Below are 24,294 nucleotides of genomic sequence, written 5' to 3' on the forward strand. Positions count from 1 at the left end.
TATATCAATAAAAGTTACATTTTAGTGCTTTACATTGATCTGGGTCACAAGAAGTAATGAGCCCCTGTGGTTCCTCCATTCACAAATACAACCGACACCACTTCAGCTGGGGAGGTCGCCTCCATGGTTACCACTACGTAAGGTGTAGTGACTTTGAGGAGGGGGTGGGTTTACTACACATTAACGTCGTCACCTAGCAACCCACCCCCCCACGTCATCCTTCCCCAGCCCTATCCGACCTGTATTAGCAGCCCCTCCCTCTCCTTCTACGCTGCGCGGGCGCCGCAAAAGGAGACATTCCATTCCCGGCTTTACGTTGCCGTTCCCCTTCTCCTCTGACCAATCAGCTGCCAGAGAGCTCGCTGCCCCCGCCCTCTTCCTCCCCACCAGAACATTGCGTGCTATAAAAGCCGGCCATTTCGTCGGCATTCTCCCCAGCCCTCGGAAGCTCAGTGCTGCAGCAAGAGCCACACGCCTGTCCATCCAACGATCACCATGACCGACGCAGCTATCTCCTTCGCCAAGGACTTCTTGGCCGGCGGTGTGGCCGCTGCTATATCTAAGACCGCTGTAGCACCCATTGAAAGAGTCAAGCTGCTGCTGCAGGTAAGGACCGGAGCGGGACGGGGCATTGAATGGTATCTGGGTGGTCGGGCTTATAGTCCTCAGTGGGAGTGCATTGCAGCGTTATCAGGGAAGCCGGGCCTACGTAATCCTCAGTGTCCTTGACTGCGGACTCTGGATGATGGGGGTTATGAGTCGTGGATGATGGGGAGGGTGATTGATTTTGCTATCACTGTGTGCTGTGGGGCCGACGACGATTTCCCTGCCTTGATCCCACTGGTCGGCCAAGGTCGCAGCAAGGAGACCGTAGTAATCGCCTGCATCGCGCCGGATCAGGCCGGCCTGTAATCCTAGGTAATTGCTCTGCAGCCAGTAGAGGACGCAGGGAGACCGCAGTGCCCTTTGTCTAACGAAAGCCGCGCCGTGAAGATGAGGGCCTGCGCTGCTAATCACACCCGGCCACTGGCGGCCTCCAATGACTTGTCCTTCCAGATGGAGGCTGCGCTTGTGTAATGACTTCCCGGGCTTCTCCCCGCCCCCCCTCTACCACGTGGTTGCGGCCGGCACAATGAATGGGAGGAGGTCACCATTTTGAGGTGCGCGCAGCTGGAGGGGAGACCCGGGCACCTCACACGGGCCTCTATTCTTTTTACTTTTGATTGCTAGTTTTCTATTTAAACTCTAGGGCTTCACACCTTTAACCCTTTGTCTGACATTACTATGCAGTTTCAGAGAATTTCCAGTTTGCCCTGGAGGAGGTTATGTTGCAGGATGTTGTACCTTAAAGGTCATTGCCTCCTTAGACCGGAAGTCAGGATGGTGACAACCTTCGGGCTCCTATTGGAGTCTTTTCCCAGAATCCTGAAGAGCAGTGTCCTATGTCCTCCTGGGCCATTACCCCCTCATACAGGGCAGTTAATGCTTCCAGTTGGTGGTTATTTTGCAAAATTTAGGAATTTATTTCCCATATGAAAATGGTCTTGCGTTTTCTGAACACCTGACACCTGGGAACCCTAGTGATCAGCTGTTTGGGGCCATGGTGGTCCAGTGAGCTCATCCTTGCAGATTACAAGGCACAACCATTCATGGGATTGAGCTGCTCCTAGGCCTCATGACTGATGGTCACAACATCAGTGGCCTAGGAAGAAGCTGTGATACTGACCTTCAAAACAGCTGATGTTTGGGGGGGTCCCAGGAGTCAAACCTCTGCTGTGATATTGATGACTTCTTCTGAGGATGGGTTATAACTGCACAAGGTCCTGTAAAACCCCTTTAATTGCTAAACGTACATGGTTGCCACAATTGCAGTACTTTCTATAACGTGAGTTTTGTCTTTCTAGGTCCAACATGCAAGCAAACAGATCACAGTTGACATGCAATACAAAGGAATCATGGACTGTGTTGTCCGTATCCCCAAAGAACAAGGCTTCTTATCCTTCTGGCGTGGTAACCTTGCCAATGTGATCAGATACTTCCCAACCCAGGCCCTGAACTTCGCTTTCAAAGACAAGTACAAGAAGATCTTCCTTGATAATGTTGACAAGAGGACCCAGTTCTGGCGTTACTTTGCTGGAAACCTGGCCTCCGGTGGTGCCGCTGGTGCGACCTCTCTGTGCTTTGTCTACCCACTTGACTTTGCCAGAACCCGTCTTGCTGCTGATGTGGGCAAAGCTGGTGCTGATAGAGAATTCAAGGGTCTTGGCGACTGCTTGGCTAAGATCTTCAAATCCGATGGGCTTAAAGGCCTGTACCAGGGCTTCAATGTGTCTGTCCAGGGCATCATCATTTACAGAGCTGCCTACTTTGGCATCTATGACACAGCTAAAGGTGAGGCTTGAGTTGCTGTGAAGGCTGAGTAAATCCACACGTGTAGCTCGCCAAGTTCATGATGTAAACCTTTCTTCCTCCAGGTATGCTTCCAGATCCTAAGAACACACACATCTTTGTCAGCTGGATGATTGCTCAGTCAGTGACAGCAGTGGCCGGTTTTGCCTCCTACCCATTCGACACAGTCCGCCGTCGTATGATGATGCAGTCTGGAAGGAAAGGAGGTATGAGAATCATTGCATCTAGCTGTAGGATGCCTAGCATTGGGTGTTGTCCTTCACATTGGTGGCTTTGGAAGGCCTGATTGTCTATAGGGAGTGACTTGGTGATGGGTTTGTCCAAGTTACTGATTTATCTTTTCTTTTTCTTTGCAGCTGATATCATGTACTCTGGCACAATTGACTGCTGGAAGAAGATTGCACGTGATGAAGGCTCAAAGGCTTTCTTCAAGGGTGCTTGGTCCAATGTTCTGAGAGGAATGGGTGGTGCTTTCGTGCTAGTCTTGTATGATGAGCTGAAGAAGGTCATCTAAACATGTCCCCATGTCTGTGACCTGGCATGCTGTAAAATGTAACATACCCAGAGCGTTCATGGACTTTCTATTTTTTTGTCAAACACACCTTTTATTTATAAGTTGTAACTGGTTATCTTACTGGTTAATGTTGGGAACCAATTTGATTACATCTCACCAGCTTTCCATGTTAACATAAATCATTCCCTATACCCAAGTACTTCCTTCGGCGCCTGCAGTGAACCATCTGTAGTGCGCCTGTGGTAGTATGGGCTGACTCGTTGGGACTCAATGCTCCTTTATTTTTTATTTCAGTCATTCATGTTTTTAAGTAACTTAGGTTGGAGGAAATAAAAAATATGGAACCATCTCTTGTGTGTTTTATGACTTCGGAAACTGTTTACCAGGTCCATGCCTGGAACTATATTTTGCCTTGGGCTAATAAAGTGGAAAATTCAAACTGAGTTTTTGGTCTACTGATATAATCTTTACCGCTCTGAGGCTGTGAAGGTTGGCCTGCATGTATGATCACTAGCAGATAGTTATGTATGTGGTAGTTACCACAGCCTTTAGGGCACCTTCACACAACCATATTGTCGCCATTTATTCCAATGTTGCCACAAAAGATGCAGACAAGAACATGAATTTCTATCATGGATGTGCTGCCGGTATGTGTTTTACAGTATGCAAGAAGTGATGTGAATGAGCCCTTATGGTTCAGTTACAGATGGCAGGCAGACCAGTCTTTCAGTGCTGAGAACTCTGTCCTGCACATGGTTTCATGGTAGGTGGCACAGACAAACTGCTGGCACTTGTGGTGAGATTGTACCCAGCCTTGCCATACTGTTTGTCCTTGGCTGCAATGCAGACCACTGCCCTACAGTCATGTGTAAGGACATCCTCCTGACATTCAGTATTCGGCACAGCCTATATGCCCGTTGGTTACCTTTTTACAATGTAGGACAGTCAAGTACTTGGTAAGTGAGCAACTGGGTGTTGTAAACCCAATTAAGGGTACAGCAATGCAGGTCAGGCCTACTATTGAAGTGAACAGGGTAGCAGCAAGAGTTGCACATGTGCAGACCGCATCCCCTGAAACTAATTTGGGGGTTGCAGTTGAGGCACACATGCCACCCTATTCATTTAGATGGGATCGTGCTACCCTGCAATGCTCCTGGGGTCCCGGCAACAGAAGGAAGCTGTACCCCTATTGTGTTAGGCTGCAGGCACAGGGTCTCCCAACCACAGCACAACTCTTCCACTCAATACAACCTGCTGCATCCGTTCAGAATGGATCCAGTTGTAGCTTGAAAATGAAACCGGGTATGGAACCACAACCATTGACTTGCATGGTTTTTGGTGCCTGATTTGGCTTGTTCAGTTTCCTGAGCTGGCCGTGGCGATTGTGTCTGGTGTGGCAACGCAACAAACTGGGACAGAACGCATTCTATGCACTTTTCGGTTTAAGTTTTCTCCCCGTTGACAATAAGTGGGGACTATACTAGTGCTGTGGTTTTGAGCCCTTAGTCTTGATGTACCATTGATGCATCCCTTTTACTCATCTCCAGCAATTCAAGTGCACAGATCACTAGGAGGACACTGCCGTGTTCAGTGTAACCATAAGAAAACTACTGTAATGCTCCAACACAATTATTGATATGAATGCATGTTTTTCCTGCTTGGTCGTTGATTCCAAGTTTTTTACATTTTCCCTTGCAGTGATGAATAACTAACCCTTTTGCTGGGGATCCATGTCCCCCAGACGTTGAGTTTAGTATCCGGAATAGCAGTGACAGGTGAAGCTAATCCTCTGGGACTGTGTTGGAGACTTGATACAGGGATATGTCTTGTTAACAAGCTGTTGAGCTGTGAATATTAAGCTTTCAAAAGCTGTCCTGGCTTCTTGGACAAGACATGCCCGTTTTGAATACCAGTCATACTTCTGATGTAGGAGTCTAACAGCCTCCATGATCAGATGCCACCGGCAGACGCATGTGACTGCCAAAATGCATACTTGTGATGTAACACTACATGATCCGGCTGTAGCGCAGAGCAAAAATACCCAACGCAGACCTGTATGCAAGTTTGCGTTTAATTGGCTCGTATGATAACATAAGCAGTGTCGGACCAGACAGTAAGGCCCCTTTTACACGAGCGTGACGGATTAGGTCTGGATGCGTTCAGTGAGACTCGCACCATTTTGCAAGCAAGTTGTCAGTTCTGTCTGCAATTGCGAACAGTTTTTTCCCGCGCGAGTGCCATGCGCTTGATTGCTTCTTTCACGCGTGTGATAAAAAACTGAAGGTTTACAAGCAACATCTCTTAGCAACCATCAGTAAAAAACGATGCAATGCGTTTTTCACGCAGCCCCATTCACCTCTATGGGGCCAGGGCTGCATGAAAAACACAGAATATAGAACATGCTGTGATTTTTCACGCAACGCAGAACTGATGCGTGAAAAACAATGCTCATGTACACAGACCCATTGAAACTAATGGTTTAGGATTCAGTGCGGGCGCAATGTGTTCACGTCATGCATTGCACCCGTGCGGAAAACACTTGTGTGAAAGGGGCGTAAGAGTCAAAGGGAAACATATGTCTTAAATGAACCATCTTTTGGCTTAAATAATCCACAGTAAGCGCGAACCCGGGAATGGAAGCTGCGTAGTTTGCTGTGCTCCCATTCACGGTTACGGCTGGCCGCTCAGATGTTTTAGTAATCCTGGTCACCCCGGGCTGCTGCTTACTGTGGGTTGTTACCATCTTAGAAAGCAGCTCAAACCCACTTAAAAAAAAAAAGTAATGTGGCGAAATGGAAATCACTTGTGCACATGGTGACGTTTTTCTCATTGAAATCAATGGCAAGTTGTTGCCGTTTTGATTTTGGATTACGCCACAGGAAATTTCAGTTTTCCACGACAGAATCGACATTTTTGAACATACTGAGACTAGCTGTATGCTATACTATTCTTGCTGCTTAAAGGGGTTGTCCAGGTTCATACCTCCATTTTCACCCCGGCAGCCCCCCTGACATGAGCATCGGAGCAGTTCATGCTCCGATGCTCTCCTTTGCCCTGCGCTAAATCGCGCAGGGCAAAGGCATTTTCTGAGTTCCGGTGACGTACCGGGGCTCTCTATGGGGCTGACAGGCAGCCCGGTGATGTCACCGGCACTGATGGGTGGGATTTGGCTCTGCCCTAGCCAGTAAAACGGCTAGGGCAGAGCTAAAGCCCGCCCCTCAGAGCCGGTGACGTCACCGAACACACTGCTGGGCGGAAGTTACCGCCCAGCAGTGTGTTATTGAAACACAAGAGCCTGTGCCCTGCGCGATCTAGCGCAGGGCACGGGAGCGCATCGGAGCATGAGATGCTCCGATGCCAGGCTCAGGAGGGCTGCCGGGGTGAAAATAAGGGTATGTCCGGGTTCAGCTCTGAACCCGGACAACCCCTTTAAGGGCTCGTTCACACAAACGTATTTTGCGTCCCGTATATGGATCCATTCATTTCAATGGGTCCGCAAAAGATGCAGACAGCACTCTGTGCTGTCCGCATCCGTTGCCCCGCAAAAATTGAGTCCTGTCCTATTCTTGTCTGTTTTGCAGACAAGACTAGGCATTTCTATAATGGGCCTCCTGTTCTGTTTCACAAATTGCAGAAGGCACACGGGCGGCGGACGTTTTTGCGGACCGCAAAAAAAACGGCACGGCCGTTTGAACGAGCCCTAAAAAGGTGATGAAAACTGTGAACATAGCCTTAGGGTCAAGTCACACATCTGTAGTGCATTGCGGATCCGCAATACACCAGGCTGGTATCCCCATAGAAATGCCTATTCTTTTCTTCAGTTGCTCTCTGCATCCATTCCGTCCCCATAGAGAATGAATGGGTCCGCAATTTGTGGAACAGATAAGGACCCATTATTATGGATGTGTGAATGGAGCCTTAGGCTACTTTCACACTCACGTTTTGGCTTTCCGTTTGTGAGATCCGTTCAGGGCTCTCACAAGCGGTCCAAAACGGATCCGTTTTGCCCTAATGCATTCTGAATGGAAAAGGATCCGCTCAGAATGCATCAGTTTGCCTCCGTTCTGTCACCATTCTGCTCTGGAGGCGAACACCAAAACGCTCCCTGCAGCATTTTCTGTCCGCGATGTGGTGCGGAGCAAGACTGATCACAGCCATGACGAATCCGTTTTCTCTGACACAATAGAAAACAGATCCGTCCCCCATTGACTTTCAATGGTGTTAATGATGGATCCGTCATGGCTATAGAAGAGCTAATACAACCAGATCTGTTCATGATGGATGCATGTGGTTGTATTATGGTAACGGAAGCGTTTTTTGCAGATCCATGACGGTTCTGCTCAAAAACGCTAATGTGAAAGTAGCCTTAGGCCTCATGCACACCACCGTGGTGTGTTTTGCGGTCCGCAATACACGGATGGCGTCTGTGCACGTTCCGCAATTTGCAGAACGGCACGGACAGCCTTCAATATAAATGCCTATTCTTGTCTGCAAAGCTTGGACAAAAATAGGATAGGTTATATATATTTTTTTTTGCGGGGCCACGCAACGGATGCAGACAGCACGCGGAGTGCTGTCCGCATCTATGCGGCCCTATTGAAGTGAAGGAGTCCGCATCCAAGCCGCCAAAACGGCGGCTCGGATGCAGGCCCAAACAACGGCCGTGTCCATGAGGCCTTAGGGTGGTTTCACACATTTTTATATATTTTTTTTTTAATACTGCAGTTTTTCAAGCAGCTTTTTTGTTCTGTACTTAAAGACAGAGACGGATCCAAGAAGAAGTGTCCTTTATATTTCAGGACCATTTTGAACCCATTATACTTTTAATGTATTTCATCGAATAGAATATGTAATAACCGTCCCAGACTATTTGTTACTTGCTTAGAAAGAAAATATAAAAGATTTTTGGAAAGGCAAATGTGTGCAGAAGGACGTTCTCTGCAAAGTGAAACTTGCTGAGGCCTATCAGTCGACATCCAGGCCTGCACCTTGCACGGAGTATGACCTCTATGAAGCAGACTCACCGCTGAGGGATAGTTTCCTTCTTATTGGCTGTGGAGGGAACAGCCCAGGAAGTAAGACGTTTTCTGTTAACTCTTCAGTGTAAGTCCACTTCTGAGGAAATCTCTGCAGCGCCCGCCACGTGACTCACTGCAGCAGATCAGCTGGAGACACTGTCAGCTTTCCCATGTGCAGAGGACAAAACCCTCTAAATGTGGATGAGGCGCGTGTCCGTGCAAAATAAACCACTTTAATCAATTAGAACAAGCAGAATTGAATTAGTACTTATAGGAGCTCCTTCACACATAGTAATGTCCCTGGTGGTTTTTCTTATAGAAGCCAAAACCAGAAGTGAATAAAATAGGAGAGAAGCTGTGTCTGTCCTTAAAGGGGTTCTTCACTTTCATTTAACTGATGATCTATCGTCTGGATAGATCATCAGCTTCTGATCGGCCGGGGTCCGACACCCAGGACCCCCGCCGATCAGCTGTTTGAGAAGGCAGCAGCGCCGCGGCCTTCTCACTTTTTACCGCCGGGCCGCCCGCCCACTGACGTCACGACTTGTATCAACTAGCGTGGGCGCGGCTAAGCTCCATTCAAGTGAACAGAGCTTAGCCGCACCCACGCTAGTTGATACTAGTCGTGACGTCAGTGGGCGGGCGGCCCGGCGGTAAACAGTGAGAAGGCCGTGGCGCTGCTGGAGCGCCGCTGCCTTCTCAAACAGCTGATCGGCGGGGGTCCCGGGCGTCGGACCCCGGCCGATCAGAAGCTAATGATCTATCCAGAGGATAGATCATCAGTTAAATGAAAGTGCAGACCCCCTTTAAGGCCTCATGCACAAGAACGTATTTTCTTTCTGTGTTCGTTCAGTTTTTTTTTTGGCGGACCATATGTGGAATCATTCACTTTAATGGGTCAGCAAAAAAAATGGAAATGACTCCGTGTACGTTCCATGTCCGTTCTGCAAAAAAATTTCCTATTCTTGTCCGTGTTTGAGGCTTTTTTGCCCATATCGTTTGTTTTATCACCTGGAGTGAAAGCAAGTATAATAAACTTTAATGTCACTTTCTCTGCAAAGCTGTATGGGGGGAAAAACATTGATAAAAGTTGCCAGTACACATTCCACATACTGTATGTTTTTTTTCAAGCAGCACAAAAAAAAATCAATGAAGGTCTAGAGAAATAAAATGCCAGGCAATGTGGGAAAAACCACCAGCCTCAGTGCAGTCATGCGATTTGAAAAAATGTCACCAAATTAGGGGTTATGCAGTGGCATACTATTGATGACTTACCTGCAGAATAGGTAATCATTATCAGATCTGTGTCCGACTCCCTGCAGCCCCTCTGATCAGCTACTTGGAGGGGTAGCGGTGCTCGCGAGACTGCCGTTTCCTCCTCAAAGTTTATCTGCATGTCGTCAACGTTGTAATACAACTGCTCCTGCCCATTCAAGTGAAGGGGTGAGGAGGCTGTACATTTTATAGCACCCATTGAAATCAGTGGTTAACCACGTAACACGTGGATAGGCTATCAATATCTGATTGGTAATGCGTTCTGCGGCCTATTCATAGCGTACTGAGGAGAGTGCTATACATTATATATCGGCTGTGCTCGATATTTCAGTTCAGTCCCATTCACCTGAATGGGACCGAGCTGCACAAGTGCCATATGACCTTTGGACGGTCCCTCAAACAGCTGATCGGTTGGAGTGTCAGAAGACAGACCCCCGCTAATATAATGTGGAGTATAGGTCATCTATTTAAAACCGCTTCAGGATGTTGCCGCTCACAGTTGTGTGCTCTGTATTTTTTTTTTTAGCCTGGAAAAACTCAAAATGCCTTGCAAGTACTTTTTGTAGCAATTTTAGGGTGTTTTTGCCCATAACGTGTGTTTTAGCACCTCAGCATATAATTTCCCAAAAATACCATTGGCCTGCAAAATGCAAGTAAAGGATGAAAAAGCTCCATTTAAAGATGTGTTTTTGCGTTTAATACTTCCCTATAGACTACAACATATCATATCACATATGCTCGTGAAGGCATCAGTCCTTGCTGTAGTACCACCGCCTTCTCCTTGTGCACCAAGCACAGCGCTGTAGATTGTATAGTGGCTGTGCTTGGTATTGCAGCTCAGCCTCATTCACTTCAATGGGTCTGAGCTGCATCTTTCTAGGCCATGTAACTGATGAACGTGACATCACCTGGCCTATGCAAAGCTGCAAGAAGGTCATGGCAAATAGCTGATCAGCGAGATAAGTCATCAGTATAAAAGTCTCGGAAAAACCCCTTCAAGCCCTTAACGCCCAGCACTGTAATGACCTGCTCTATAAAAATATCACATGACCTAACCCCTCAGATGAACCCCGTAAAAAAATAAAAAAAGGTGTCAAAAAGCCATTTTTTTGTCACCTTACATTACAAAAAGTGTAATAGCAAGCGATCAAAAAGTGATATGCACCCCAAAATAGTGTCAATCAAACCGTCATCTCATCCCGCGAAAATTATACCCTACCTAAGATAATCACCCAAAAACTGAAAAAACTATGGCTCTCAGACTTTAGGGACACTAAAACATGATTTTATTTTGTTTCAAAAATAATATCATTGTGTAAAACTTACAAAAAAAAAGTATACATATTAGGTATTGCCACGTCCGTAACAACTTGCTCTATAGAAATATCACATGACCTAACCCCTCAGGTGAACACCGTAAAAAAAAGTGTGATACAAAGCGATCAAAAAGTCATACGTACTCCAAAATAGCACCAATCAAACCGTCATCTCTTCCCGCAAAAAATGGGACCTTATCTAAGACAATCACCCAAAAAATAAAAAAACTAGGGCACTCAGAATATGGAGACACTGAAACATTATTTTTTAATAAAAAAATGCTGTTATTGTGTAAAACATAAATTAATAAAAAAAGTATACGTATTAGGTATCGCTGCGTCCGTAACAACCTGATCTATAAAAATACCACATGATCTAACCTGTTAGATGAACATTGTAAATAACCAAAAATAAGAATGGTGCCAAAACAGCTATTTTTTGTTATCTTGCCTCACAAAAAGTGTAATATAGAGCAACCAAAAACCCTATGTACCCTAAAATAGTACAAGCAAAACGGCCACCTTATCCTGTAGTTTCCAAAATTGGGTCATTTTTTGGGAGTTTTTACTCTAGGGGTGCATCAGGGGGGCTTCAAATTTGACATGGCAGCTTGAGTTTTGTTTGACTGTTAACCCTTGCTTTGTTATTGGAAAAAAAATGATTAAAATGGAAAATCACCCAAAAAAGTGAAATTCTGAAATTTCATCTCCATGTTTCATTAATTCTTGTGGAACACCTAAAGGGTTAGCAAAGTTTGTAAAAATGATCCAAACATGATGTAGACATATGGGGAATGTAAAGTAGTAACTATTTTTGGAGTTATTACTATCTATTATAAAAGTAGAAAAATGTAAATTTGCTAATTTTTCCAATTTTTTGGTACATTTTTTAATTTGGTACAAATATCATTTTTTGACTCAATTTTACCACTGTCATGAAGTACAATATGTGACGAGAAAACAATCTCAGAATGGCCTGGATAAGGCTCCTTTCACACTTGCGGCAGAGTGATCCGGCAAGTAGTTCCGTTGCCGGAACTGGCAATCTGCATGCAAACGGAAAGCATTTGTAGAAGGATCCGGATGCGGATCCGTCTTACAAATGCATTGCAAGAACGGATCCGTCTCTCCGCATGTCATCCGGAGAAACTGATCCGTTATATATATTTTCTACATTTTTACTGGTCTGCGCATGCGCAGACCGGATGGACGGATCCGGCATTGCTGTATTTTTAATGCCGGACTCGGCACTAATACATTTCTATGTAAATTAATGCCGGATCTATGACCACACGGAGAGGGGAAGGTGGGAAGGGAGCTGGGGCGGGACTGGGAGATTTAATAAAGGTTTATTTGATGCAGTGTTATTGACGTGCTGATTTGGATAAAATATGATTGATTTTACTGTATTGATATCCTATTGTCATATAATGTATGGTATGTCATATATAACATGGTTATAGGGGAAAATAATAGCATTCTTAATGCAGAATGCTTAGTAAATTAGGGTTGGACGGGTAAAAAAGTAAAATAAATATTTAACTCACCTTAACCCACTTGTTCGCGCAGCCGGCATCTCTTCTGTCTTCTTTCAGGACCTGGGTAAAGGACCTTTGATGACGTCACTGCGCCCATCACATGATCCATCACCATGGATCCATCACATGATCCATCAAAGGTCCTTTACCCAGGTCCTGAAGAAAGAAGAGAAGCCGGGCTGCGCGAACAAGTGGATTAAGGTGAGTTAAAAAATAAATTACATTTTTTTTAACCCCTCAAGCCCTATTTTACTTAGCATTCTGTATTAAGAATGCTATTATTTTCCCTTATAACCATGTTATAAGGGAAAATAATAATGATCGGGTCCCCATCCCAATCATCTCCTAGCAACCGTGCGTGAAAATCGGACCGCATCTGATTTTGCTTGCGAATGCTTGCGATTTTCATGCAGCCCCATTCATTTCTAAATGAAAAACGCACAAAGTAGAGCATGCTGCGATTTTCACGCAACGCACAAGTGATGCGTGAAAATCACCGCTCATGTGCACAGCCCCATAGAAATGAATGGGTCCGGATTCAGTGCGGGTGCAATGCGTTCACCTCACGCATTGCACCCGCGCGGAAATCTTGCCCGTGTGAAAGGGGCCTTAAAGTTATTACCACATAAAATAGCCCATGTCAGATTTTCAACAAAAAAAAAGCCTGGGCAGAAAGGTGAAAAATGGCTTGGTCCTAAAAGGGTTAAGCTTTATTATTTAGATATTTCCATTTATTACATGTTCCTTTTATTAAATTTATTAGCTTTATATAAGTTAATAAAGAGAGTACAAGGCACTCGCAAGAAATTCCCCCATTTCTTGAAACTAGTACAGAAATAAGGAGGTGTTTCTTATTTCTGCAGTGATCGCCACTTACTATCTGCATTTGATAAATGAGGCCTATGTATGAGATCAGAGTGCAATCCAATATAATGGTGCCGGCTGCAGGGACACCGTCCCATGAATGTCACAACCTGAGGGTGTGTTCCTTCTGTCATAGTGTGCGGACCTGGGCTTGGCATTTCCACGTCACACATGGCTATGTGCCAAGGTGAAGCCTTGTCCATGCTCATTCTTCAGCATTAATCAGTAATACAGCAAGTTATGGCGTGTAACACACAAGTGAAAGATCAGTCGGGCGTGTCCTTCTCCTCGCTTGGAAGGTCACAGTGACAGCGAGAGGTCCACTGTTTATAATAAGTCCACTTTGTAGTGTCTTGTGTCCTCCTTGCCGCTGTCTTGCTGTATCTGGATTGAGGAGACCTGTTCTACTTGCAGTCTCTGGCCGGGGGCAGGTTTAAACCAGATATCCTATAGATGCCGCCTGCCCTTCAAGAGGAGTTTGAGGACACCTTGCCAGGAAGACACATCCCAGAATTAACTAGTGGGAAGGTTCTGTTTTTTTTCCTACTGGACAAGTTTAGACTTTGCTGGGTAAAAGGCTAGAACTTATGTGAGCTGAAACAATCTGTTGTATTAGGCCTCATTCACACAGCTCAGAAGCTGTACGACAGCAGGGGAGTAAGGCCTCATGCACACGACCGCAGATCCGCAAAACACGGATGCCGCCAGAGTGCGTTCCGCAATTTGCAGAACGTAACGGGACGTCCATAATAGAAATGCCTATTCTTGTCCGCAAAACAGAGTGTTGTCCGCATCTTCTGCAGCCCAGACTTAAGTGAATAGATGCACATCCGAGTCACAAAAAATGTGTCTCAGATGCGGATCCAAACAGTGAATGAGGCCTTAGAGGATAGTGACATGTGAGACATGTGGCGAGCACGATTTCCATTAAAGTCAATGGAGGATAAGTTGCGCACAACGCAAAATCCAACATGTCTGGAGTTTTTGTGACTGTCGCAGTATGTTAAGTGCTGCATTGCGACACCATTGAGAAATGTCACCCAACTTATTTGTCACGCGACACATGTCACCATGTAGCCGTACAGTGGGTGCCTTGTGTACAGTAGGGCGCATTGCCTGTAGCAGGGAAAGCTGTGCACATACAGCACCAGACGGAGCAGTTTCTGACAGAAAAGTACTTGATCAGAGGCATAGGGAGGTAAGGTAAGGCCCCGTACATACTTGTGGGTGCCCTATTATGTCCTTGTATTAAAACAGAGGTGCCATACAGCCATGTGCATGATGCCGCCATCTTGCCAATCATTATCCCCCCCCCCCCCCCCAAAAAAATGACAGAAAACAACTGATGCTTTTGGATACTGTTGTCATAATGCAAAACCTGTAAAAATCATAACTGAAACAGAAATATGCAATGGACAGGTGTGAACAGACCCTAAGCAAATTAGTCACCATTCTTGATGTGTCTGTTTTAGTAATACTTGCATTCCCATGCAATAACAATTCTGCAGCGTCTTTTCATATAATTCTTTGTTGTTTGATTCCTCAGTTATTGCTCCTAGAAATTTATGAATTCGCTTGCAACTGGGTGTTACCAGTGTTTGTGCATCTGTGTGTGTGTGTGGGGGGGGGGGGGTCACCCTTCACAGGCTCATATTTGCAACACTGAGGCCTCCTGCACACGACCATTCTTTTTTTCCGTGTACTGGACGTTTTTTGCGTTCCATATACGGTCCATATACGGAGCCATTCATTTCAATGGTTCCGCAAAAAAAACGGAGTGTACTCTGTATACATTCCGTTTCCGTATTTCCGATTTTCCGTTCCGTTGAAAGATAGAACATGTCCTATTATTGCCCACAAATCACGTTCCGTGGCTCCACTTAAGTCAATGGGTCCGCAAAAAAAAACGGAACACATATGGAAATGCATCCGTATGTCTTCCGTATTCGTTCCGTTTTTGCGGAACCATCTATTGAAAATGTTATGCCCATCCCAATTTTTTCTATGTAATTACTGTAAACTGTATATGCCATATGGAAAAACGGAACGGAAACAAAAAAATGGAACAACGGATCCGTGTAAAACGGACTGCAAAACACTACACAAAACACCTATAACATGGTTATAAGGGAAAATAATAGCATTCTGAATACAGAATGCATAGTACAATAGGGCTGGAGGGGTTAAATAAAAAATATAAATAATTTAACTCACCTTAATCCACTTGCTCGCGTAGCCGGCATCTCTTCTGTCTTCTTCTTTGCTGTGTGCAGGAAAAGGACCCGTGGTGACGTCTCTCCGGTCATCACATGATCCATCACCATGGTAAAAGATCATGTGATGGCCGGAGTGGTGTCACCACAGGTCCTTTTCCTGCACACAGCAAAGAAGAAGACAGAAGACAAGCCGGGCTGCGCGATCAAGTGAATTAAGGTGAGTTAAATTATTTTTTATTTTTTTTAACCCCTCCAGCGCTATTGTACTATGCATTCTGTATTCAGAATGCTATTATTTTCCCTTATAACCATGTTATAAGGGAAAATAATACAGTCTACACAACACCTAACCCAAACCTGAACTTCTGTGAAGAAGTTCGGGTTTGGGTACCAAACATGCCGAGTTTTATCACACGCGTGCAAAACGCATTACAATGTTTTGCACTCGCGTGTAAAAATCGTGCATGTTTCCGCAACGCAACCGCACCTTTTCCCGCAACGCCCGTGTGAAACCAGCCTAAAGCCTCTTTCACAAGGGCGTGTCTGAATTAGGTCCGGATGCGTCCCGGTTAACTTTACAGAAGTTCAGGTTTGGGTTAGTTGTAGTGTAGATTGTATTATTTCCCCTCATAACATGGTTATAAGGGAAAATAATGGCATTCTGAATACAGAATGCATAGTACAATAGGGCTGGAGGGGTTAAATTTCTTTAAAAAATAATTTAACTCACCTTAATCCACTTGTTCGCGCAGCCGGCATCTCTTCTGTCTTCATCTGTGAGCAATAGGACCTTTGATGATGTCACTGCGTTCATCACATGGTCCATCACATGATCCATCACCATGGTGATGGATCATGTGATGAGCGTGGTGACATCATCAAAGGTCCTATTGCTCACAGATGAAGACAGAAGAGATGCCGGCTGCGCAAACAAGTGGATTAAGGTGAGTTAAAAAATTTTTTAAAAAATTTTAACCCCTCCAGCCTTATTGTACTATGCATTCTGTATTCAGAATGCTATTATTTTCCCTTATAACCATGTTATAAGGAGAAATAATAATGATCGGGTCCCCATCCCGATCGTCGCCTAGCAACCGTGCGTGAAAATTGCACCGCATCCGCACTTGCTTGCGGATGCTTGCGATTTTCACGCAACCCCATTCATTTCTATGGGGCCTGCGTTACGTGAAAAATGCACAAAGAGGAGCATGCTGCAATTTTCACGCAACGCACAAGTGATGCGTAAAAATCACTTCTCGTGTGCACAGCCCCATGGAAATGAATGGGTCGTGATTCAGTGCGCGTGCAGTGCGTTCAACTCACGCATCGCAGCCACGCGGAATTCTCGCCCGTGTTAAAGGGGCCTAAAAAGCCATACGGTCGTGTGCAGGAGGCCTGATGCTGTACCAGGTCACAGTGTGCACAAACACCTAGCCAGTTCCAGACTTATTGATTCAACTTCTAGTAGCAATAACTGAGGAAAGGAACAACATAGAGTTATATTTTAAAGATTCCCCAGAATTGTTAATGCATGAGGAATAAAATTACTAAAATAGATATGTCAGGAATGGTGACAGGTCACACATGGGATTTTCCAAAGTTTAAATCCAATTTGAATACCCACTTAAAGTTTAGTTTTATCTTTGCACAATCGCGGCTATAAATCACATCTGCAGTGCAGCATGGCCTCCCAATCAAAAAAACAACGGGAGGCAGATTCAGCGCTTTTTGTCACGGTTTCCATACCAACTTTCTCCAGCAAAAAGCCCTGGGACCTAACTGTATATGTTCTGGGTGATAGTACAGTATGCTCTCACTTATATGTAAAGCTAGGCCTTATGCACACGACTGTATGTATTTTGTGGATCTGCAAAATACGTATAAAATCTGTGTTGCATCTGCATTTTTTTGGTGATCCATTGACTCCAAAAGGCCCATGTTCCTCATTTTGGGATGTTGTATGCTTTCCATGTGCTTTCCGCATCCGTTCTGCAAAAAGAATATGCCTGCAAAATGCAGAACGGGGGGGGGGGGGGGCTCTGCAAAAAAAAAATGCGGATGGCACATGGACCGCATCTGTATTTTGTGGATCCACCTTGCAGTCATCTTTACAGGACGGCCACCCCTAGGGAGAGTAGCAGCAGTGCTGAATTTTCTCCATTTATAGACAATTTGTCTTACCGTGGACTGATGAACAGCAAGGCTTTTGGAGATGCTTTTATAACCCTTTCCAGCTTTATGCAAGTCAACAATTCTTAATCGTAGGTCTTCTGAGAGCTCTTTTGTGTGAGGCATCATTCACATCAGGAAATGCTTCTTGTGAAAAGCAAACCCAGAACTGGTGTGTGTTTTTTATAGGTCAGGGTAGCTGTAACCAACACCTCCAATCTCATCTCATTGATTGGACTCCAGTTGGCTGACACCTCACTCCAATTAGCTCTTGGAGATGTCATTAGTCTAGGGGTTCACATACTTTTTCCACCTGCACTGTGAATGTTTACATGGTGTGTTCAATAAAAACATGGTAACATTTAATTCTTTGTGTGTTATTAGTTTAAGCAGACTGTGATTGTCTATTGTTGTGACTTAGATGAAGATCAGATCACATTTTATGACCAATTTGTGCAGAAATCCATATAATTCCAAAGGGTTCACATACTTTTTCTTGCAACTGTATAATGGCAACTTGTTATAAGTGTGTTGCATTAGGAAGGTCTGCCCTAGGGCTCTCTGAGAGCTCGACATGTAAAAGCCCGGTGACAGGAATGTGCTCACCTATGAACACGGCTCCTGCTTCCAAGGACGCAGCTTTATTGACACATCAGCGGCCGTGACTCTGGTAGTTAGAGGTCCTACAACCTTTGTGCATGGAGCGGCCATTTACCACTTGGAGTATTTCTTGCGGTGATAGAAAATAACTAAGCATACTTTTAAAAAAATCTGAAAGAAATACTGAATACGTTTTTCAAAACTCAGTACTCCATTCTAAGGGCTCATGCACACAGCTGTAGATTTGGTCCACATCTGATCCAAGAGTTGTGCGGGTTAGATGCCGACCCATTCATCTCAACCCGTGTAATGTCAGCATCTGCACGTCCGTTCCAGCAGCCCTGCAAAAAAGTAGAACATGGTCCTGTTCATGTCCATTTTGCGGAAAAGGATAGGACATTTTGGGTCATGCACACGGGCATAAGTGCTTTGTGTTCCGCAAATCGGAGATCCACAAAACACGGATCCCGTTTGAGTGATGGCCACCATCTTCTGTAGAAATGTCCTATCCTTGTCCGCAAAATGGACAAGAATAGGACATGGTCTATTTTTTTGCAGGACTGCAGAACGGCCGTGCGGATGGGGAAAGCACACGGGAGTGCTCTCCACATGTTTTGCGGCCCCAGTGAGATGAATGGGCCCGCATAGGATCTGCAAAAAAACATGGACTGGATGCCGGCTGAAACTACAGCCATGTGCATGAGCCTTTTTATGGAAGTTTAAAAAAAATGGTGGCTTTCGCTCGGCCAGGATCCGAGTGTCAAAAATAAATGATACATCATTTGCTCATAAAGAGTACCTGTCACCACCAAATGCAGTGCAATCAGCAGGCAACGAGTTATAGAGCAGGAGGAGCTGAGCAGGTTGGTATCTACTGTAGTTTTGTGGGAAAACATTCAGCCAAACTTGGAATTCATACATTTAAATCTCTACTTTATCTGAACTTTAAAGGGAACCTGTCACCTGGATTTTGGGTATAGAGCTGAGGACATGGGTTGCTAGATCGCCGCTAGCACATCGTCAATATCCAGTCCCCATAGCTCTGTGTGCTTTTATTGTGTAAAAAAAAAGATTTGATACATATGCAAATTAACCTGAGATGAGTCCTGTCCTTGAGATGAGTCCTGTATGTTAGATGAGTCATGGACAGGACTCATCTCAGGTTAATTTGCATATGTATCAAATTGTTTTTTTTTACACAATAAAAGCACACAGAGCTATGGGGACTGGGTATTGCGGATGTGCTAGCAGCCATCTAGCAACCCATGTCCTCAGCTCTATACCTAATATCCCGGTGACAGGTTCCCTTTAAACCACCCCCGTGTACAGCTATCGGTGACTGACTATACAGTATATGTATACACACTTAGGGCTCATGCACACAAGACGGTTGCCCGGCCATGGCCGTATTGCGACCCGCATACGGCAGGTCCACAATACACGGGGCACCAGCTGCGTACATTCCGCATTACGGATCGCGGACCCATTCACTTGAATGGGTCCGCAATCCGGGAGATGCGGAACGGAGGCACGTGCTTCCATGGGTTTACTGTACGTGCCTCTGCACCGCAAAAAAGTAGTGCATGCACTACTTTTTTGCGGGGTGTGGACCGTCGGATGCGGAACGCGGACCCCATTCAAAAGAATGGGTCCGCGATCCACATGCGGCTGCCCCACGGTCGGTGCCCGTGCATTGCCAACCGAAAATTGCGGCAAGGAGCCCTTACGTTCATGGGCATGAGCCCTTACACAGAGAATGCTGTCAATCATTGATAACACCTCATCGTGTACACCTTAAAGAGGACCTTTCATCAATTTAAATTTAATGAAATAACACTCCTACCTAATAGTGCGGCATCCACTGATGTTCCCCCTTTTTTTTTTTTTAAATCGACCCCTGAATTCATTAATAATAGCCCCGTTTCTTCTGCCACCCTAATATGTAATTGAGACAGACTTTTGTATGGGGCGTTGCTAAAGATTTTGCTGTGGCCGTGAGTGCTATTCTCCCTGGCTGAGAGACGAGCGCTGCGATTGGCTGCTGAGAGCGCAGCCAATCGCAGCGCTCGTCTCTCAGCCAGGGAGAATAGCACTCACGGCCACAGCAAAATCTTTAGCAACGCCCCATACAAAAGTCTGTCTCAATTACATATTAGGGTGGCAGAAGAAACGGGGCTATTATTAATGAATTCAGGGGTCGATTTAAAAAAAAAAAAAAGGGGGAACATCAGTGGATGCCGCACTATTAGGTAGGAGTGTTATTTCATTAAATTTAAATTGATGAAAGGTCTTCTTTAAGTCAGGAAAAGCAGACCTGTGATATCACTGTTCACATTATCTCTGTGCCTTATGGAGACTAAAATAAATATTAAACTTTCCATATTCTGAACTTGCTGCCAAAGGTGGTCATGGTGGAGTGGGGCATAATAGTTACTTGTTACACCAATGGTTAACTTGTAGATCACAGGAACATGGCAGTTAAAGGGGTTGTCTCACTTCAGCAAATGGCATTTCTCATGTAGACAAGGTTAATGCAAGGCACTTCCTAATGTACTGTGATCGTCCATATTGCTTCCTTTGCTGGCTGTATTTATTTTTCCATAACATTATACATGGCTCGTATCCAGGGGGTTATGAACACCTCATAATCCAGCAGCGATGGTCGTGCATGTACACTATAGGAAAAAGCTCTGGCCTTTCTGGTGCTCGGGCCATTGGAGTGACTGTAGGCACGCATGCGCAGCAGCTCCTCTTCCAACTCATATGCAGCTGTGGCTGTAACCCCTGGATAGGAAAGGTGTATAATGCTATGGAAAAAAATGAATCCATCCAGCAAAGGAGGCAATATGGACAATCACAATACATTAGTAAGTGCCTTGTATTAACTTTCCTTAAAGGAACACTGACAGGCCCAATAAGCATATTTAGGTATATATATGACAGTACAGGTCTTATCAAGTGTATTAAAATCATCTAAGTATCCCCCCTGTCCACCTTATAAATACCGAAAACTAAAGTTTTATAACCTGCTTGTCTCGTCTCCAATCTGCCCAAGGGGCGGCGTTTCATCTCAAAATGCGCCCAGCCAGCCGCTCCCAACTGCCGTTCTGAAGCCCTGCCCAGCTCATCAATATTCACTTCGCTGGGCGGCGGCTACAACTCTCCCCGACTCAAGATCCTGCGCATGGCCAATTCAATCCTCTGGGCACGTCCTCCGTCTAATCTTCAGCGCATGCGCCCGGCCGGTCTGCGTCTTAGAGGCCGCTGCAGCCTCTGCTTTATGCGTATGCGCCGGGCACTTGAGTCGGGGAGAGTTGCACCCGCACTGAATCCTGACCCATTCATTTCTATGGGGCTGTTCATATGAGCGGTGATTTTCACGCATTACTTGTGCGTTCCGTGAAAATCGCAGCATGCTCCTCTTTGTGCGTTTTTCACGCAACGCAGGCCCCATAGAAGTGAATGGGGTTGCGTGAAAATCGCAAGCATCTGCAAGCAAGTGCGGATGCGGTGCGATTTTCACGCACGGTTGCTAGGAGACGATCGGGATGGAGACCCGATCATTATTATTTTCCCTTATAACATGGTTATAAGGGAAAATAATAGCATTCTGAATACAGAATGCATAGTAAAATAGCGCTGAAGGGGTTAAAAAATAAATAAAAATAATTTATCTCACCTTAGTCCACTTGCTCGCGCAGCCGACATCTCCTTCTGTCTTGATCTTAGCTTTGTGTAGCAACAAGGACCTTTGAGGACGTCACAGTCATCACATGATCAATCACATGATCTTTTACCATGGTGATGGATCATGTGATGACTGTGACGTCACCACAGGTCCTGTTGCTACACAAAGCTAAGATGAAGACAGAAGGAGATGCCAGCTGCGCGAGCAAGTGGACTAAGGTGAGTTAAATTTTTATTTCTATTTTTTTAACCCCTCCAGCGCTATTTTACTATGCATTCTGTATTCGGAATGCTATTATTTTCCCTTATAACCATGTTATAAGGGAAAATAATACAATCTACAGAACACCGATCCCAAGCCCGAACTTCTGTGAAGAAGTTCGGGTTTGGGTACCAAACACGCGCGATTCTTCTCACGCGAGTGCAAAACGCATTACAATGTTTTGCACTCGCGCGGAAATATCGCTGTTGTTCCCGCAACGCACCCGCACATTTTCCCGCAACGCCTGTGTGAAAGAGGCCTAATCGATATGCATTGAGAGGACTTTTCCTGCAGTCCTCGCCATTATGTGCACATGCTCATGAGTCCTGTCAGTGCATTCCACAGGCGGTTTAAGGGTCCACAGCGGGGCAAAGGGGATAAGTATGTACGTACAAGTTACTGATCTAGATTCTTCATCAGCAGCACTATTCATGTATCGCTGTACTGAACAGCACTTGCTGGAGGTGAGATTCCCTTTTAACTTTTTAAAATGATGCTCTTCTACATGCATTGCCTCAGTCTCTGAAACAGGGCTGTCTACAGATGCATCTTTGTTTTTGGGTGATATGAGCTCCATATCACCCAAATTGCTCCACACACCACCCTTCAGTGAGAACCAGCACCCCACCCACCCCCTAAGCAGAATTTTATTTTAAAAAGAACGTCTCGTGTATTTTAGATGAGTTAGTTGTATGTAAGTCTGTAGAAGTAACATAACGGGCAGATTTACTAATAAAAGGTGCAAAGTTATACACAAGACACTCAGAAATGCATCAGATTAAGGCTTCATGCACACGACCGTTGTTGTGTCCCGTGTCCGATGTTCCGTTTTCCATGATTTTCTGCGGACCCATTGACTTTCAATGGGTCCGTGGAAAACTCGGCTAATGCACCGTTTGTCATCCGCGTCCGTGATCCGTGTTTCCAGTCTGTGAAAAAAATATGACCTGTCCTATTTTTTTCACGGATAACGGTTCGCAGACACATTCAAGTCAATGTGTCCGTGAAAAAACACGGAGGCAGACAAGATTGTCATCCGCGTCCGCGTCCGGTTTTTTTCCTATCATTTGCATGGCAAACTTGACTTTTTTTTAACTTTCCTTCATGTCTGGTGATCCTCCAAAAATAAAGGAAGACACACGGAAACAAAAACGGACACGGATCACAGAACAACGGAACCCCTTTTTGCGGACCGCAAAAAAATACTGTCGTGTGCATGAGGCCTTATGAGAGTAATTAATGCTGGATGATAAATCTGCCATAGCCTTAGGCCTAGTTCACACGAACGTATGGCTTTTATAGTTTTATGCGGTCCGTTTTTCACGGATCCGTTGTTCCGTTTTTGTTTCCGTTGTGTTTCCATTTCTGTTCCGTTTTTCCTTTCCGTTTTTCCATATGGCCTATACAGTATACAGTAATTACATAGAAAAAATTGGGCTGGGCATAACATTTTCAATAGATGGTTCTGCAAAAACGGAACGGATGAGAAGGACATACGTATGTATTTCCGTATGTGTTCCGTTTTTTTTGCTGACCCATTGACTGAATGGAGCCACGGAACGTGATTTGCAGGCAATAATAGGACATGTTCTATCTTTCAATGGAACGGAAAAACGGAAATACGGAAGCGGAATGCATACGGAATACATTCCGTTTTTTTGGCGGAACCATTGAAATGAATGGTTCCGTAAATGGACCGTATACGGAACACAAAAAAATGGCCAGTACACTCGCAAAAGAAACGTTTGTGTGAACTAGGCCTTAGACTTCTACCCCAATGTGTATTTTTATTTTATTTTTTTAATGTTGCAAATATTTTTGGAGCATCCCTATCAGAGTGCCAAGCCCCGTTCCGGACAGCAGAGACACGGAGCAGTAATATGATTGATAATGCTCTGTGCCTCTCTGTGATCTTTTTACAAAGTACTACAAAATCACAGTGTCTCTGCTGTCCGGAACGGGGCTTAGCACTCTTTCACGCAGTGGATTCCCTTACGTCCTACCAGCAGCACAGATGGGGTTAACTGCCCCCCGTGGACTGGTAGGACCGGCGGAATTTTTAATGAGCCCAAAGACCTAAACCAATAAAAGAACTCCAGCTCCCTTAAAGGGAGGGGTTCATCCCCCAGCCCACCGTGTTTTTTTCTGTCCTTTGGACAGGTGGACTGGCGAGTTTCTCCCTGGTTTATTTATTTTAGACAGGGTGTTTTGGGACGTTAGCGTGACCTGAGAAGGTCTCCTTTAGTCCCCTATGGGGGATGCGCTTATTTTTTGCGCCCCATTGCAGTGTGGTTTCACCTGCTCACAGTTCGTCCCTCCGTCTTCTCCCCTGCGATAGCCGGCAGCGCTCCGTAGCTTGCTGGGCGCCGCCATAACCGGAAGTGACGCGGACCTAGCGCGACGTCACTTCCGGTTTCCCCGGCGTC

At 45.3% G+C, this 24,294-nt stretch overlaps 1 protein-coding gene across 1 annotated transcript; it reads left to right on the top strand.

Annotated features, from left to right (window-relative positions):
• The first annotated feature begins 414 nt into the window (after positions 1–414).
• SLC25A5 (solute carrier family 25 member 5) lies at positions 415–3,366 on the top strand. The gene is made up of 4 exons (XM_044306721.1): positions 415–606; positions 1,905–2,391; positions 2,475–2,615; positions 2,766–3,366. Exons 1-4 carry the CDS (start codon positions 496–498, stop codon positions 2,921–2,923), a joined length of 897 nt encoding a protein of 298 aa, XP_044162656.1. The 5' UTR covers positions 415–495; the 3' UTR covers positions 2,924–3,366.
• Positions 3,367–24,294: the final 20,928 nt, after the last annotated feature.

The sequence above is a fragment of the Bufo gargarizans genome, chromosome 9 (assembly GCF_014858855.1).
Source record: "Bufo gargarizans isolate SCDJY-AF-19 chromosome 9, ASM1485885v1, whole genome shotgun sequence".
In the NCBI taxonomy this organism is placed as follows: Eukaryota; Metazoa; Chordata; class Amphibia; order Anura; family Bufonidae; genus Bufo; species Bufo gargarizans.